The 17,417-nt window shown below is 38.4% G+C and overlaps 2 protein-coding genes across 4 annotated transcripts in view; both read left to right on the top strand.

The window, feature by feature from the left end:
• LOC127965256 (uncharacterized) overlaps window positions 1-17,417 on the top strand; it is a 128,037-nt gene that overhangs the window by 51,522 nt on the left and 59,098 nt on the right. The gene's annotated exons all lie outside the window — the stretch shown is intronic.
• The window catches only part of LOC127965253 (serine/threonine-protein kinase tousled-like 1-B), a 44,912-nt gene that overhangs the window by 16,196 nt on the left and 11,299 nt on the right, over window positions 1-17,417 (top strand). For 2 of the 3 annotated variants that reach the window (XM_052565949.1, XM_052565950.1), the window contains 9 exons: window positions 585-656; window positions 12,594-12,632; window positions 13,459-13,534; window positions 13,667-13,710; window positions 14,475-14,570; window positions 16,154-16,240; window positions 16,671-16,763; window positions 16,933-17,043; window positions 17,196-17,332. In XM_052565949.1, coding sequence (XP_052421909.1) covers window positions 585-656; window positions 12,594-12,632; window positions 13,459-13,534; window positions 13,667-13,710; window positions 14,475-14,570; window positions 16,154-16,240; window positions 16,671-16,763; window positions 16,933-17,043; window positions 17,196-17,332 — 755 coding nt within the window. The remainder of the gene's footprint in view (window positions 1-584; window positions 657-12,593; window positions 12,633-13,458; window positions 13,535-13,666; window positions 13,711-14,474; window positions 14,571-16,153; window positions 16,241-16,670; window positions 16,764-16,932; window positions 17,044-17,195; window positions 17,333-17,417) is intronic. The other variant, XM_052565951.1, reaches the window with a different exon arrangement.

The following is a 17,417-nucleotide window of genomic DNA, read 5'->3' on the forward strand; positions in this document are numbered from 1 at the left end:
TTTTCATCCCTAGAATGAATTATATTGTGTATATAGTTAAAATTATCAAATGTTTGCATTTCAGATATAAAATTACACATTAAATCTTCATTTCTAGATTTTCAAATGTAAACTATCAAATGTTTAATCTGGCGGAAAACAGGGAGCCCTTAAAAGAACACAGTGCCGTGCTTCACTCTAAAGCACACTGACCAAACATTTAATCAGTGAATTAATTTTTTTGTGCAGCCCTAATAGGATGTTACACAAACTTGGGCTTCTTGCCTCTGGATGCTGCTTGATTTAATGTTGTTTTTAAACACAGCCAGTTTCATGGCAGAGGCTCAAAGTCTTCCTACTTTTGAGGAAATTTGTGTTTTCTGAAAGGAACGACATTGTGACCGTGAGGTTCATGTCAGGTTACAGTGGGCATCATACTGAAACATGCAATTCTCTATTGTTGTGTAATGTTGCCTTGCTTATACAACTGTCCTCTCCTTGAAGTTGTCAAATAATTAATTCCTAACACCTGCTGCATGAATACCTCATATTCATCTGCCTGGCTCATCTGCATCGACTCATGTAAATGTGTTTCTCCTTTGCAGACCTTGACAAACAACGAATGTTCCAATCACAGTTTTGGTAGCTTGGGCTCCTCCAGTGATAAAGAGTCAGAGGTGAGTTTAATTCTGTATGATCGTACGAACACCTTTAAACCATATACCTGTTACATTCTGTGATGTGTTTTCTAACAGAATATTCAGTGGGAAATAATCACATCATGATTTATAACATTGATTAATTGCAGTTAGCAAATGATATTATCGCCCTGATTAATCAGTTGATATTTAATCACCTGAAGATTCACAGCAGCCTAATGTATTGGCCAATAAGCATTTCATTCATCTTTAAAACACAAATGAAAATATTTTATAGAAATGTACGTCCCGCCACTAAAAGTCCTTTTTTTGGACTTTATTCACGTATAAAGCTTGATAACCCATATACACAGAGCATATCAAATATAGATGTCAAATGGATGTTCAAACAGCCTTGCTTCAGTCAGGTCTCTGTTAGATACATATCTTTTTCATTTATGATGTCTTCATGAACCTTTTAAAGGGGTCAACTGAAAAAACTAAATTCCAGTGATCTTTTGACATATAAGAGATCATTGTACCATAAAATCATCCTGTAAGTTTCAGAACTCAAAACTCAGCTTGTAAGCATTTTTAAGACTAACAACTAACAAAAAAGTTTTGAGTATGAAGGCAGTCTGCCAAAATAACAGCCTTTAGAATGTACAACTCTATGATGTAATAGTGTGGATAAGCACTTCCTCCACAGATCAATGTTTGCTTCTACTTCACTGCCTGTTTAGCTCCACCCACTGATTCTGCATCACTGTCTGTTAAGCCCCACCCACTGATTCTGCATCACTGCCTGTTTAGCTCCACCCACTGATTTTAAGAAAGATTGAAAATAAAAGACAGTGCTGTTTAGTGTTGCACTTCAAAAGTATCGCGATTCTCAGAAATTAAAAAACGCCATTATTCCTAAATATATTAGTATCAATACTTCAAAGAATGACTGCGTTCTAGATTTGTAAGAGACATATTTCATGTTGGTGTGTGCAACGCACGCTTGCAGTGCATCCCTATGGACGTCTGTGTGTTTTCTCCTCACGCAAGCAGCAAAAACAGCACTACAGAGATGGCTGCATTAGTGGCTTTAATAAACTGATTTGTCTTTACTAAAATGTGTGCATAATCATATTTAATAGTTTAAGTTGTTCAGATAAACGAAGCACGAGGTTTCATATATAATATCCACATTAATCGGGGATTAAACGTGGAGTTTAACGTGTTCTGTATGCTAAATATGAAGACGAGTGTAACTGCACAGAACCTATAGCTGCCCTTTGTATCTGCTGATTGCTGATCGAGATTTACATGCTTGGCTCACTGACCCTGTATACGCATTAATTTCGTTCATAAACAAGATGTGTCATTTCATTCAACTCATTCACGAATGAGAAGAGCTCTCGATCTTGTTCAGTGTGGGAGGATTCGTTCACTAGATTCAACAAATCACATGCTCAGTCACATCTTGAGTAACTCTTTAACAGGATGAAACGGTTCACAGAGCTGTTCATGAGCTGCGCATGCGCTACTAATAGTGCCGCACTCGCGCGCTGCTGTGGAGGGAAGAACTTCAGTGAACGAGAAATATTTGGAATTAGGGCTGCACGATGTGTCGTTTAAGCATCGATATCGCGATGTACAAATCCACGATAGTCACATCGCAGGATGTGCGATGTAGGCTGTCGTAGTTGATCCGTTATTCATTAACTGTATGGGCCAGCTGCTCCCCGGCCCTTGACGAATGTGATTATTTTTTTTTTGCACAGCTTAACCATCATAGTGAAAGTTTATCATTGACAGGACTGAAAACCAAATGCAAGTTTAACAGGGCAGAGAAAGAGCGTGCGAGAGGGAGCGCGCGAGAGACTGAGAGAGAGAGAGAGAGCGCGTGCGCGCGAGAGACCGAGAGAGAGACCGAGAGAGAGACCGAGAGAGAGACCGAGAGAGAGACCAAGAGAGAGACAGAGAGAGAGAGAGAGAGAGCGAACGCGAGAGAGAGACAGACAGACAGACCGAGAGAGAGCGAGAGCGAGTGAGAGAGCGAGCGAGCCATCTTCAAACAACAGGAGCACTGGCCTGCTCTCTCACCCTTGCGCATATTAATCGATTGACACGATGGTATCGATGTTTAAATCATTTAAAATGAGAATGTAAGTGTGCTCACCCCATTTTTGTTTGTAAGAAAAAATATTGCAATATATATCGCAGAAAAATGAAATATCGCAATGTAATTTTTTCCCAATATCGTGCAGCCCTATTTGGAATATTTATTTTCATATTTTATTAGGTTTTTTGATAAGGTTAAAGTACGAAGGTCTAAGTAGCAACGTATCTTTTGTGATGTCCCCGATGTGCGGGTCGGGGTCGGTAAAGAAATCTTACTTTATTTGTGGTCTGGGACGGCCAAATAATTTCATAAAAGCTGGACCCACGGGTTGGAAGAAAAAAACGGACCCGCGCATCATGAGGCTGCATTTGCGAGCACAAGTGATACTGTGGCCGCCGGTCCACAACTGGTAGAAAAAGATGACGCTCAATAAAGCTCAGTGGAGTTTTCTCCACTGAAAGAAAATGTTACAAAACTCATAGAATAAATTACAAAATCTGAGATATTGCTGTTAAATTTTATTTGCTTTTTTTTTTTCTTGAATGCCATGGCTTAAATTGATATTATTTGTATTTTGGCATTTAATCTTCTGAGTTCATAAACATTGTTTTATATAATCACTGTTCATATTTTTATTCAAAGTTCAGAATCAAGATAAATGTATTACTCTTATGTTTCTTATGATAACTGAGATAATGCCTTCTAAATTTATTCTTTCTTTACCTTGAATGTCATTGCTCTAATTTATTTTTTATTTCATATTTTGTTCAAAAGTTTAATATATCTGCTGTTCATTTATTAGTGTGTTATATGATTAGAATGTTGTCCCGGTTTTAAAATAAAGCACCGCAATGATATTTGAGAGTATTTTCCTTTTTCAGGAAAAGTTTAGAAAAAGCAATTCTTGACTAGGTATCAGTATCGAAACAATAATTTTGGTATCGTGACAACACTAGTGCTGTGCAACTATATTTGATCCGAATGTAATGTTTTTAACTGTTTTCATTACATGGTCACTATTGCTTTCTCTAATTACAAATCTTTGATATGTATTGAGTAATGGATTTATGACCTAAATCACAATAGCGACCATCTATGAGGAATGTAAGCTGTCAAACATACACAAGTGTTAGCCATTGTAACAGTGGGCATTTACTTCAGAGTCTACAATCCTCCACGCAATTTCAAACAGAGCGATCTGATGAGGGGCTCAAAAACAGGACAAAAAATAGCTTATTACTTCTATATGATGATGTTTTTTTATGTAAAAATCTTGATAACATAAGTGGACCTTTGAGAACAGTACAAAATAAAAAACAAAGGAAGTTCAATGTTTGTTGATCTTATTAAAAATAGTAATGCATTGAAATGATTAAGTCTCAAATAAGTTTTATTTAAACATTTACACTGTACATAAAACTTGTGAAAACGTGTAATATAGCAAAATATTTAGAAAAATGCTACTCTCTAATCTAATGAGCTATGGACTTTGAATAACTTTGACTGACTAATTAAAATATCAAAATTTGTGTTTCAAAGATAAACAGAAGTCTTATGGGTTTGGTACAACATGAGGGCCTGGTCAGAATATATTGATTTCGTTATATCTTTTATTAGTTAATTTTGAGTAAGCATTTGTGCTAAACATATGACCACATCTTTTACTCTTGGTAATTCTCTGAGAAATATCCATTCTGTTTTGAATTTGCATGTCCTCGTCAAACACTTCCGAAAATACAAATTCAAATACATTCACAGAAAAGATTGGCTTTCTTCATTTATTGACCGCATTTACATGCACCTTAAGCCTGTTATGCTTAATAAGCCGAAATGTGTGTGGTCATGTAAATGCGTTAAATCATTTTCTTTTATCGGAGTAGGGTCATAAATGGCATAAGCATAAACCGGTTGACACAGGTAGTTCTTTTGCTTCTTAATTTAAATGCATTAACCTGCTTTCTGTCTGCTTATTGAAGTTGCACATGTGTAATACGTAGCAGGGACACATTGTTAGTGCAGATTTAAGCGCATATAGACAGAGCAAATGTTTTGAAGTAAAAAAGAAAGAAAAGCCACAAAAGCAGACTTCATAAAATACATATCTCGTGGCTATATGAGCTGTAAGTTTCCTGCTGACATGTTGAAAGCTTTGACATTACAAACTATGAAAGACTCTGAGTGAGATATGCAAATTCTAATCTTTTACGTCACTAAAGGGAAATAACCTAATTTATTAATGTGATCTTGCTCTCACTGTTGTACACGAAAGCACCTTCCGTGCAGATCACATACGAGGTCGGCTTTGCGCATGCGCTGCTCAGGAACGTGAACGCAGAAGTACAGAGGAGAGCTCAAAACAAAACACAGTTCACAAATTACAAGTACAAAATGAGGATTTGTAAAGAATAATGTCGGAGGTTTTTGATATAAGCCAGGACTAGACTTGTTCAGACAATCGCTCGGTATCTCACTATTAGAAACCCCCCAGTTGTGATAGACTTTGGAAGCATCAGTTACACCACATATGTCCGAAAAACGGACCAATCACAGCTCATGACAATGAGCCCACCCCCTCCCTATATATATGTCTGTGATCCCTGAAAACAGCAATCTTGTTCTCTTACCCATGAATACTTTCCTTCAGCGCCTGTTCTGAGCTGCTTCAATTCACAAACGAACTGTCAAGATAGATGTTGCCGAACGCAGTGCAGTAAAAATCTGCTGTCTGCACTTCACTTCACCTCACTGCACGCATCACACGTATCAGGAGTCCTGAATGTATGGGTGAAATCTCTTGTCAAGGGGCAGCCTGTTATATGGAGTATGGGAGTTCCACCCACAGGTGTTGGATCAGATTTGGGGGATGTACAGCAAGGCTGACGCAAGTTGTCTGATGTATTTCTCTCTCAGGGACGGAAATGTGCCTTTCGGGTGTGTATTTCACCCACACCCGGAATGAGTTGATCTTTTGGGTCTAGCTGGTAAAGGGTTAAATTTATACGCACACGGGCTTCTGCAGGAGGTTTTAAACACTATCAAGAGCACTAGAGCGCCATCAGCACACTCACTGTATGGCCTTTGAGGACCGGTGTACTCGTAAAATAGTTATTATTTTTCTGTGCACGGTGAGCAATTTTGCTTTTTACAAAGCTTAATGAACAATGGGAGAGTGTTTTCTGTTATTAAAGTTTACCTGGCTGCTATTTTGGTGTGTCATGTAAGCTTCAAAGGAGTCTCAGTTGGACGGCACCCTCTTATATGCCATTTTTTGAAGGGGTGAAGCTTTTGAGAGCAGTATTTAAGTATCTGGTTCCATCATGGTACTTGTCCGTGGTTCTGAATGCTTTTACTGGGGTCCCATTTGAACCTCTGGAGAGTGCTGATATTAAGTTCCTATCTTTAAACAGTCTTACTACTTGCTTTAGTCTCAGCTTAAGCTAGTGTGTGAGTTACATGGTTTGTCGGTCCATCGGGCATGTCTGGATTTTAGTCTGGATGACAGCAAGGTTACTTTGCTGCATAACCAGGCTTTCGTTCCCAAAGTCAGTGATTCAGCTTATAACTGCTCTGCTTTGGAGTTGCGTTTCTTTTACCCCCTCCTTTTCTTCTTCAGAGGAGTGGAAATTGCACACTTTGCGTTACACTATTATGTAAACAGGACACGGTTGTTCAGGAAGAATGATCTGTAATTAATTTCATGGGTCACTCAATGTAAGGTTAAAGCCGATCTCTTCACAGCGCCTTTCCCATCGGATGGTGGAGGTGATTGAATTGGCCTATAGATCTATGGGTCTTCATTTCGCATCAGTCTTAAAGGCTCATTCAACAAGGGGTATGGCTACCATGTGGGCATTGTTCAAGCTGGGTTTTCCCTCATACATTTATCAGGTTTTAACATCTGCATGTCACTACACCTCCTATGGCTCATGTATTTCCCATTGTTGGCTTTTTGGAGAAGGGAAAGGTTATCTTTAGTTCTTGCCAAGTCAAGTGACCTTTTTGTTTTATATAGCGCTTTAAACAAAATGCATTGCGTCAAAGCAACTGAACAACATTCATTAGGAAAACAGTGTGTCAATAATGCAAAATGAAAAGGCAGTTCATCATTGAATTCAGTGATGTCATCTCTGTTCAGTTTAAATAGTGTCTGTGCATTTATTTGCAATCAAATCAACGATATCGGTGTAGATGAAGTGACACCTACTAAGCAAGCCAGAGGTGATGGCGGCAAGGAACCAAAACTCCATCGGTGACAGAATGGAGGAAAAAACCTTGGGAGAAACCAGGCTCAGTTGGGGGGCCAGTTCTCCTCTGACCAAAACTAGCAGTTTAATTCCAGGCTGCAGCAAAGTCAGATTATGAAGAAGAATCATCTGTTTCCTATGGTCTTGTCCTGGTGGTCGTCTGAGACAAGGTCTTTACAGGGGATCTGTATCTGGGGCTTGGTTGTCCTGGTCTCCGCTGTCTTTCAGGGATGTAGACGTCCTTTTTAGGTGCCGATCCACCATCTGGTCTGGATACGTACTGGATCCAGGCGACTGCAGTGACCCTGTGATCAGGATACAGACTGGATCTGGTGACTATGGTGACCTTGGAATAAGAGAGAAACAGACTAATATTAGTGTAGATGCCATTCTTCTAATGATGTAGCAAGTACATCGGGTGTTATGGGAAGTGTTCCCGGTTCCGGTTTACCTAATTAATGCAGCCTAAAAATCCTTTAACGGATTTGGATATTAAAAGCATATGAGTATGTTATGTGTAAGCCAGGTTAAAGAGATGGGTCTCTAATCTAGATTTAGACTGCAAGAGTGTGTCTGCCTCCCGAAACAATGTTAGGTTGGTTATTCCAGAGTTAAGGCACCAAACAGGAAAAGGATCTGCCGCCCGCAGTTGATTTTGATATTCTAGGTATTATCAAATTGCCTGAGTTTGAGAACGTAGCGGACGTAGAGGATTATAATGTAAAAGGAGCTCATTCAAATACTGAGGTGCTAAACCTTTCAGGGCTTTAGAAGTAATAAGCAATATTTTAAAATCTATACAATGTTTGATAGGGGAGCCAGTGCAGTGTTGACAGGACTGGGCTAATATGGTCATACTTCCTGGTTCTAGTGAGAACTTGCTGATTGCGATCAAATAGCACACCTAGGTTCCTAACAGATGACGAAGAATTGAAAGAGCAACCATCAAGTCTTAGACAGTGTTCTAGGTTATTACATGCAGAGTTTTTAGGTCCTATAATTAACACCTCTGTTTTTTCAGAATTTAGCAGTAAGAAATTACTCGTCATCCAGTTTTTTATATCGACTATGCATTCCATTAGTGTTTCAAATTGGTGTGTTTCACCGGGCTGTGAAGAAATATAGAGCTGAGTATCATCAGCATAACAGTGAAAGCTAACACCATGTTTCCTGATGATATCTCCCAAGGGTAACATATAAAGCGTGAAGAGTAGCGGCCCTAGTAATGAGCCTTGAGGTACTCCATACTGCACTTGTGATCGATATGATACATCTTCATTCACTGCTACGAACTGATGGCGGTCATATAAGTACGATTTAAACCGTGCTAATGCACTTCCATTAATGCCAACAAAGTGTAGGTCTATGCAAATAAATGTTGTGGTCAATTGTGTCAAACGCAGCACTAAGATTCAATAAAACTAACAGAGAGATACAACCACGATCAGATGATAAGAACAGATCATTTGTAACTGTAAGGAGAGCAGTCTCAGTACTATGATACGGTCTAAATCCTGACTGGAAATCCTCACATATACCATTTTTCTCTAAGAAGGAATATAATTGTGAGGATACCACCTTTTCTAGTATCTTGGACAGAAAAGGTAGATTCGAGATTGGTCTTTAAGTAGTTCTTTGGGGCCAAGTTGTGGTTTTTTGATGAGAGGCTTAATAACAGCCAGTTTAAAGGTTTTGGGGACATATCCTAATGAACATGAGGAATTAATAATAGTCAGAAGAGGATCTATGACTTCTGGAAGCACCTCTTTTAGGACCTCAGATGGGATAGGGTCTAACATACATGTTGTTGGTTTAGATGATTTAACAAGTTTATACAATTCTTCCTCTCCCATACTAGAGAATGAGTGGAACTGTTCCTCGGGGGGTCTATAGTGCACTGTCTGATGCAATACTGTAGCTGACGGCTGAATGATTGCAATTTTCTCTTTAATAGTATCAATTTTAGAAGTAAAGTAGTTCATAAAGTCATTACTGCTGTGGAGTTGGGAAATGGCACCACTTGTTGAGGCTTTATTTTTCGTTAATTTAGCCAATGTATTGAATACATACCTGGGGTTATGTTTGTTTTCTTCTAAAAGGAAGAAAAGTAATCGGATCTAGCGGTTTTGAATGCTGTTCTGTAGGATAGGTTACTTTCCCGCCAAACAATACGAAATACCTCTAGTTTTGTTTTCCTCCAGCTGCGCTCCATTTTTCGGGCTGCTCTCTTTAGGGTGCGAGTATGCTCATTATACCATGGTGTCATACTGGTTTCCTTAACCTTCCTTAAGCGTACAGGAGCAACTGTATTTAAAATGCTAGAAAAGAGAGAGTCCATAGTTTGTTACATCATCAAGTTGTTCTGAGGTTTTGGATATGCTAAGGAATTCGGATACATCAGGAAGATCTTAAAAAGCAGTCTTTAGTGGTAGAAGTGATGGTTTTTCCATACTTGTAACTAGAAGTAGAATTTATAATTTTGCCTATATGAAGTTTGCACAAAACTAAATAATGATCTGAGATATCATCACTGGGCTGCATAATTTCAACACTATCAACATCAATTCCATGTGACAGTATTAAATCTAGAGTATGATTTCGACAATGAGTAGGTCCTGAAACGTGTTGTCTAACCCCAATAGAGTTCAGAATGTCTATAAATTCTGATCCCAATGCATCTTTTTCACATCAACATGGATATTAAAATCACAAAATATTAAAACTTTATCTGCAGCCAGAACTAACTTGGATGTAAAATCATTAATAAAGTCTGTATGGTGCCCTGGTGGCCTGTATACAGTAGCCAGTACAAACATAACAGGGGATTTATCATTAACTTTAACATTATTCTATGGATAATGTTATATGAAGCACCATTACTTCAAATGAGTTATACCCAGGTCTGTTCGGAAGCTTCAGAAAGCATGCATTTCTGGATTTGGCTAGATCATTCCCATAGTGAGATACTTGCATAACACTGGGGAAGATCATGCTTAGAATGTAATTTTCGAGGATCACAGATATATGTATTAGTAGTGGGGGTGGGCTCCTTGTCATGAGCTGTGATTGGTCTTTCCTTCAGACAGACCTGGTGTAATTGTTGCTTCCATTTTCTATCATTACAGGGGCATTTCTCATAGTGAGATACCTCGCTCTGTTCAGAGAACCGGGGTTTATGCAAGTAACCTAACGTTTTCCTTTGCTAAAGTAAGGAATATGCCGACCTCATACTGCCATCCTCCCAAATCTTCTTCTGTGTACAACAGTGAGCACAAGCTAGATTAAAGCAGTGTGAGTGTTTTTTTTACGGATGGGCGCTTTTTATTTAACTTCTTTTGGACTGATGCATGCAACACCTGCTGAGTGACATTAAACAGCTTGAAAGATCAAAGATTTTTCTTTATATAACTCCGACTGGATTTGTCTGAAAGAACAAAGTAATATGAACTTATGATAACCTGAGGGTGAGTGTTTTATGAGCTAATTTTTATTTAATTGTACAATGAAGTGTTTGCTCCAAACTGAGATCTGTAATGGATGCTCTGTTTCTAACTGCGCACGGTTGAGTCCTGATGAAAGCTGTTGTTAATAACTCAGTTCATAGTTCAGCAGATGGTGCAAAGACGTTCTGCTGTGTTTTCTTTTGAATCAAAGCGTTACAGAGAAATTGATGCTGTTGTGTGAGTGTGACTCAGGCCGATGGGAAATGTTGCCTGTAATGAAGCTCTAGTTCTGTGTGTGCTGAGGGCTGTGCTTCTGCCTGATACTGTAGAGGATGCTGTGTCACTGTGTGTGTGTGTGTGTGTGTGTGTGTGTGTGTGTGTTAAGGTTTTGTAGCAGACTCAAGCTGGGTTGGCATCTGTCATAAGCCACGATAGTTAAACCATCAGCAGGCAAAGCACTACACATGTGCATGCGCACACACACACATACACACACACACACACACACACACACACACACACACACACACACAGCATATCATAAGGAGAATTGTTCTCCCCTCCCCCCGCACAACACACCTGCTGTGACATAAATCAGGGCAAGAGAGGAGGAGGAAGCCAATGGAGCGAGTTATGAAGGGAGAGAGAAAGTGAACTGGAAGGTTGAGAACAAACTCCTCTCATGTGGCTGTGAGCTGCTTATTATGCCAGATGTCAGACACCTAGATAGTGTAGACACACACACACACACACACACACACACACACACACACCCATCAGACTTCCCGTAAAACCTCCATTACAGACCCACCTCAAGACTACATACACTAGATTACCCATAATCCCCTGAACACTAATCACAGCCTCCGACACCTGCAGCCTGAAGCACATGACATGTTTAATGCAGGACTTTGCATATTTATTATGGTTTTGAGTATATGTATATATCAAGGATTTCCATTTTAAATGACCGGAATGAAGATTACATAATCTTTATATTTCAGAAGGCTTCATGCGCAGTGTAATGTACTCCTCTGTAGCTTCTATCAAATGACAACTGACAGATGAAGAAGCACAGATGATGCACTGAATTATATTTGCCTTTGTATCGCGTCAGCATCTTATACTGGAGCATTAGTAATTGATTTTCTCTGATGGTGAGCGTGTTTCTTTGTGCTGTTTGCTTTGAGCTTGTGGTCGTTGTGACCCAAAAGTGCCAGTGTGGCGCGTGCAGAACATCAATATCAGGCTGTGCTGGCTCGTTAGGGCCACCGTGACATTCTGTCATTGTCACTGAGAGCTAATTATAAACAGCAGCTTCAGTCCTGTGCTGTAGTCTGCAGCTCCTGACCCACTCGCATCTAAAAACTCTCTCCTGTTCCTCCTCTCCTCTACCTTTTGCTTTTCCTTTTCCTTTCATCTCTGTTCCTTCTCCTTTCTTATTTTGTTTTCCATTTTCTTTTCATTCTGTCTTCCTTACGTTCCCCTTTTTTATTCTATCCTTTTTCTTTAATTATTTTTCATTCTTTAGCCTTATTGCTGATATCCTGTTCTCCCTTATTTTCTTTTCTTCCAGTTTTTCCTATCATATTCTTTTCTTTTACCTTCATTTTCTCCCTTTCCTATCCTCTTCCTGTATTTTCTGTCCTTACTGTATTTTACTCATTTACTTCCCTTTTCTTCTTCCTTATCCTATGATTTTCTCTTCCTTCTGGTTTCCTGTTCCTTTTTTCTTTTCCTGACCTTTTCATTTCATCATTTTTTTTTTTTTTTTCATTTTGCTGTCATTCCTTTGTTTTCTTTATCTTTTTCTTAATTTATTTCCTCCATTGTTTTCCTCCATTTCTTTTTCCTCATCCTTCCATTTTTCTTTTAATTTTATTATTGTCTTTTCATTTTCATTATCCTTTCATCATCTCTTTTCCTTTTCTATTTCTCTTCCTCTCTTCCTTCTTCCTTATCCTTCCTTTTTCGTCAATTTTTTTTTATTTTTTTATTTTCCCTACCCTTTCTTCCGGTTTTCCTTTTATTTTTAATTCCCTTTTCCTTATTCTTCCATTTTCCTTTTTCCATGAATTTCTGTCTAACCCTTTCCTTATTTGTTTTCCTCATTTTATTGGTTTTCCCTTTCCCTTTTCCTCTTCTCTCATTCTTTCTTCCTCTTTCTCTGTTGCAGGGCTCAGATGGGAAAAGAGGAAGTTCTCCTGCATTTTCAGTAAGTCTCTCAGTCCCAGTCATGTGAGAATTGAAAAGAGACACAAATGATGCTTTTTGAGGCGCTTGGTTCAGTTACATCGGCACTCCTCTCTTTAGAAATACATGGTGTGGTTTCCAGAAAAGCACAGGCTTAGCCCACACAAGACTTCATCATTTTCTATGATAATCTCAAATTAATCTTAGATTATGAGAAATTAATATGAAGGAGTAATGTATAATATAAAAGGCGGCGTTTAACCACATCTGTTTTGGAAACACTCTTTCTGTTTCACAGCTATGAAAATATTAGCATTTAAATCAACATATAGATGAGGCGGCATTTCTTTTTTGTGTGTGTCTAGGACTCGGTTTATCTCTTAATAGCGTTAGTGTGTGGATATCAAAATCTGCGCTGGGGTTCGGTGGCAGACGAGGAGGTTCAGTCCAAGCCATTGAGCGAGAACTCCTCTCTGATCAGAATACAAAGATGCCCTTGGCAGCACACCCCTCTTTGTCTGTGCTGAAAAGAGCAGGATATTTCTGCATCCTTTCCCCAGCGAGACAGAAAATAGACTGCGATTATTGGTCCAGGCCCCGGCTTATGCACTCTCACATTAGGGATATTCTTAGAGTCATTTAGACTCAAGAGTCATTAAATACAGTTTGAAGACACAATATGTCTCGTTATACTATTCAGAGATTTGCGATTTGCTCTCGGGAGACGATGAATTTAAATGCGGTGTTCATTGCTTGCTGAGGCCAGCGTTATTGTGCATCGGGTGCAAAATAAGACCTGAATAAATTCATAACAAATGGTGAATGAATGTAATGTTTCTCATTTATAGACTCCTGAAAAGAAGCACTCTGAATCATCACGGGGCAGGAAGAGGAAAGCTGACATCCAGTCAGAGAGCAGTCAGGGTAAACAATCATCTCTCTCTCTCTCTCTCTCTCTCTCTCTCTCTCTCTCTCTCTCTGTTTTCTAGTATGTTCTTTACGTTTAGCTTAATATGCTTTATCATACATCTTTTTTTTTATTATTTTCTCTCATAGGAAAGTCTGTCATTCGGGGACCCAAAATTAGTGATTATTTTGATGTGAGTATCTGTCAGTAATTTGTGGGGAAGCTAATGAAAGCATATGATAAATGGTTGGCATTGGCTCAATGAAAGCGTAACTGATATGTAGTGTTTTGCAGCTTGGATGATGTTGTTTTAAAAACACGAAATCATATTTGCAGCATAGTTATCAACCTTTTCAAGCAAAACAGAAAATGATATAGGGTGGTATTCATTTCTTAAGTGATGTGATTGGATAGAGAAGAGTAGTTTTTTTATAATAAATGTTAAATATGAATACAATTAATGTTATATTCGGAAGTGGTGAAATATTTTGCATTGATCAAAGACACTTCTGATGATAAAGCGAATGAGTCAGACACTAAGGATTTTTTTTTATTTTTTATTCACAAATTTACATGAATTGAAAATGGATTGGTGTGATTCAAATTTGAACCAGTTTTGCTATATCAGGACGATGCTCAAACTCAACCAAGTTTTAAGTGTGGCGTTTTTATAATTCTCTCCACATTAAGCTAGGAAAGCAGAAAGTGTTTTAACATTACGCCATCACCTTTGAAAACTATAATGACATTTGTCATCTAGTCACCCTCATGTCATTCCAAGCGCAAATGGTTTTTCTTCACTCGGAGTGGAAAAAAAAGTTGCTTTTCCATGCAATGACAGCATTATCAGTAGCTGTCAAACTCCAAAAAGCACAGTCTGTGTGGTGTTCAGTGGAGTGGTGTCTAGAGCTGCTTACATTAAAAGCACGTGATTTGTTTATTTCCCTCTATCTGTAGTTTCAGGCTGGTAATGGGTCCAGTCCAGTAAGAGGTCTTCCACCAGTCATCCGCTCACCCCAGAACTCACATTCCCACTCTGCCCCGGGATCCAGCGTACGTCACACACTCCTTCATACCCTGTTTACACCTGCTGCTGTTAAGAGATGCCTCTCTGGTGAACACTTGTGATTTCACCACTCCATGCTTATTGTTATGAGCAGATTTGAAAGTCTTTTAGTGCAGTGCATCTGTATTAACAGAACTTTGAATGTGTGATGCTTCATGTCAGGGTGCTCTTAATGCTAATTAGGGGAACATACATGTATTTGTACAGGAAATATTTGATAGAAGTCTTTCATGTGTGGAACCCTCTGTCTGGGCAAACCTTAGGATGCTATTGTGAACACATCTGAAAAATAAAGGATGCTAGTCTTTGATAAACTTCACAGACTTCACTTAACGTGCACACAGGTGTCTGAAAGACAAAACGCGATGGAATAGGAGCATAATAAATAGTAATTGGAATAAAATATATATTTTGCTAAATTATTTAGCATCCACAAGGTGTCTTCCCCCAACTTCACTGTAAACTGTTATATTAATAATACAGTGTGTTGCAGCAGTATTGACAGACTTTATTTATTTACAGAGAGAGTGACATACTCCGTAATCTACTGTTTAATAAAAAAGGGAAAAAAGCAAGTTTGTTGTTTTAACCCGCTGTACTGGAAACATACTGAACCTTGACATTAAAAGCAAGTTGATTGTTGAAGATTTTTGTGTAGCATTACACCACCATTATACCGTATGTGCAGCAGGATTTAAAGTGTCAATGTTAATTAATTGTAAAGGCTCTGCTACACTAAGTGTTTCTGTTGCACTGAACAAAACTCTTGCAACTTGCACACAATGAAAACACTAGCGGTGCACTAGCTTAAAATGCAGCGCTTATCAGAGAAACAGAGGCTACTACACACACTAGATTAACTGTGACAGATGAACCAAACAGCAATCCTTTATTTCCACCAAATAAATGCCCAAAGTGGATTGTGTGGGAGCATTTTGGGTACATCATGGTGTCATTTAAATATTGCCTTAAAAAACTGCTGCTAAAGAGCGAAAAATGATAAGGGATAATACATGGCTAGCTGTGCACTGAACAATTTAAGAAAACCAAAATCACTTGACGCTTGTTAGCTTCTCATTCTGTCCGCTTCAGACCAGACTGAGATGAAGTAGTGCAGTGAGATCACACTTACTTGAATTAATTATAACATTTTGCTACTTGAATTAATTATTACATCGATCGATAAAGAGCGAGAGAGAGAGGTGACAGATTTTTTTCACCGTTTCTAAGTTTTCCAAGGACTTTTGGTTGTCTTTATTGTTATTATTATTATTATTATTATTATTATTATTATTGGTAGTTGTAGTATTATTAGTATTATTTTGTGCGGTTTTCTATTATTGGTTACGGTGTTCTTTCTGGTTCTAAAGGCAGTAATAAATAACACTTTAAAATCTAAAGACTTTATTATACTAGTAATGTTTTGAAATGAATAAATGCATAGTAATCGTAATAATCGAGCAACCATGATTTTTCCTCAGATTATAATCATACCAACTAATCAATAATCGTTGCATCCCTACTGCAATGGTACTATGACATTACAGTACAGTCTAATGTTGTGTTTCAGACCCGGCAGAGCAGCTCGTCCCCCACTAGTCTGTGTTTTGTGGACTCTATGATTTCTACGAGACCGATGGCGGTCAAGAGTGTTCAGGTAGGACTTACTGTCAAATAACAAGAATCTCATTGCCAGTCGTTTTAGAACAATTCATAATTTAAGTGGATTTTTGTAGTTAGCATAATACTCTTCTTGGTAAACAAGTCTGCTAACTTTTGAAAAGTGGATTTTTTTATATATATATATTTTATTTAGCCTTTTTTTATGGCTGTCATAAATTACTTTGAGTTGAAATGTGCCTGGGATAATGATAAAACAATAAAATGTACCAATTTAAGGCATTTGGAAAGAAGCACAAATAAGTTAATGCATGGTAAAAGGTTTTCATGATTATTGTCATTTAATTTTCATATAACAAAAAAAAAGTGAAATCCGTTTTGATCACAAATGAAGTCCTGTAACATAAAATGACTATTTGAAGAATATCTATCATAAGTTGTTGAATTGGGTGCGGTTTGTCCTGTAGACTGACCTGACTGTGGTAAAGCTGGCCACCATAGAGAGCAATAAGAACCTGGACCTGGAGAAGAAGGAGGGCAGGATAGACGATCTTCTGCGGGTGAGAGGAGATTATTCATTCAATAAATTAATAAGAATGATTCCAAAACAAATGATGTGAAATCACCCGTGACTTGCAAATTTTAGGTGCATCAGACTTGGTGTAATCCTAACTTAAAAAAAAAATAAACTTTATTTAAATATGTACTTTTTCTTCCTCTTCTGTGCAGGCAAACTGTGATCTTAGGAGACAAATAGATGAGCAGCAAAAGCTTCTAGAAAAGTACAAGGAACGTTTAAACAAGTGCATCACCATGAGCAAAAAACTTCTGATTGAGAAGGTGAAGCATCCTGGTGATATTCCAGAAACCTTTTGAATGTGAAAATACCCAGTGCTCATCTGTAAATGTTCACGGTTGCGGTGTAATGCCATCATTATAGTTTCAACAGTAAACTGAATGAGATTGTTCTGAAGCTGTGTGTGTTTGTCCAGAGCACACAGGAGAAGCAGGCGTGTCGGGAGAAGAGCATGCAGGATCGACTGCGTTTGGGTCATTTCACCTCTGTGAGACACGGAGCCTCGTTTACAGAGCAGTGGACAGATGGCTACGCCTTCCAGAACCTCGTCAAGTAAGACGCTTAATGAAGATTGACAGCACAAGCCCAAAGTAGACTTCTGTATTTGCACATGCAGTCATCTCTAGCTTTATAAAAG

Source organism: Carassius gibelio, chromosome B9 (assembly GCF_023724105.1).
Source record: "Carassius gibelio isolate Cgi1373 ecotype wild population from Czech Republic chromosome B9, carGib1.2-hapl.c, whole genome shotgun sequence".
Classification (NCBI taxonomy): domain Eukaryota; kingdom Metazoa; phylum Chordata; class Actinopteri; order Cypriniformes; family Cyprinidae; genus Carassius; species Carassius gibelio.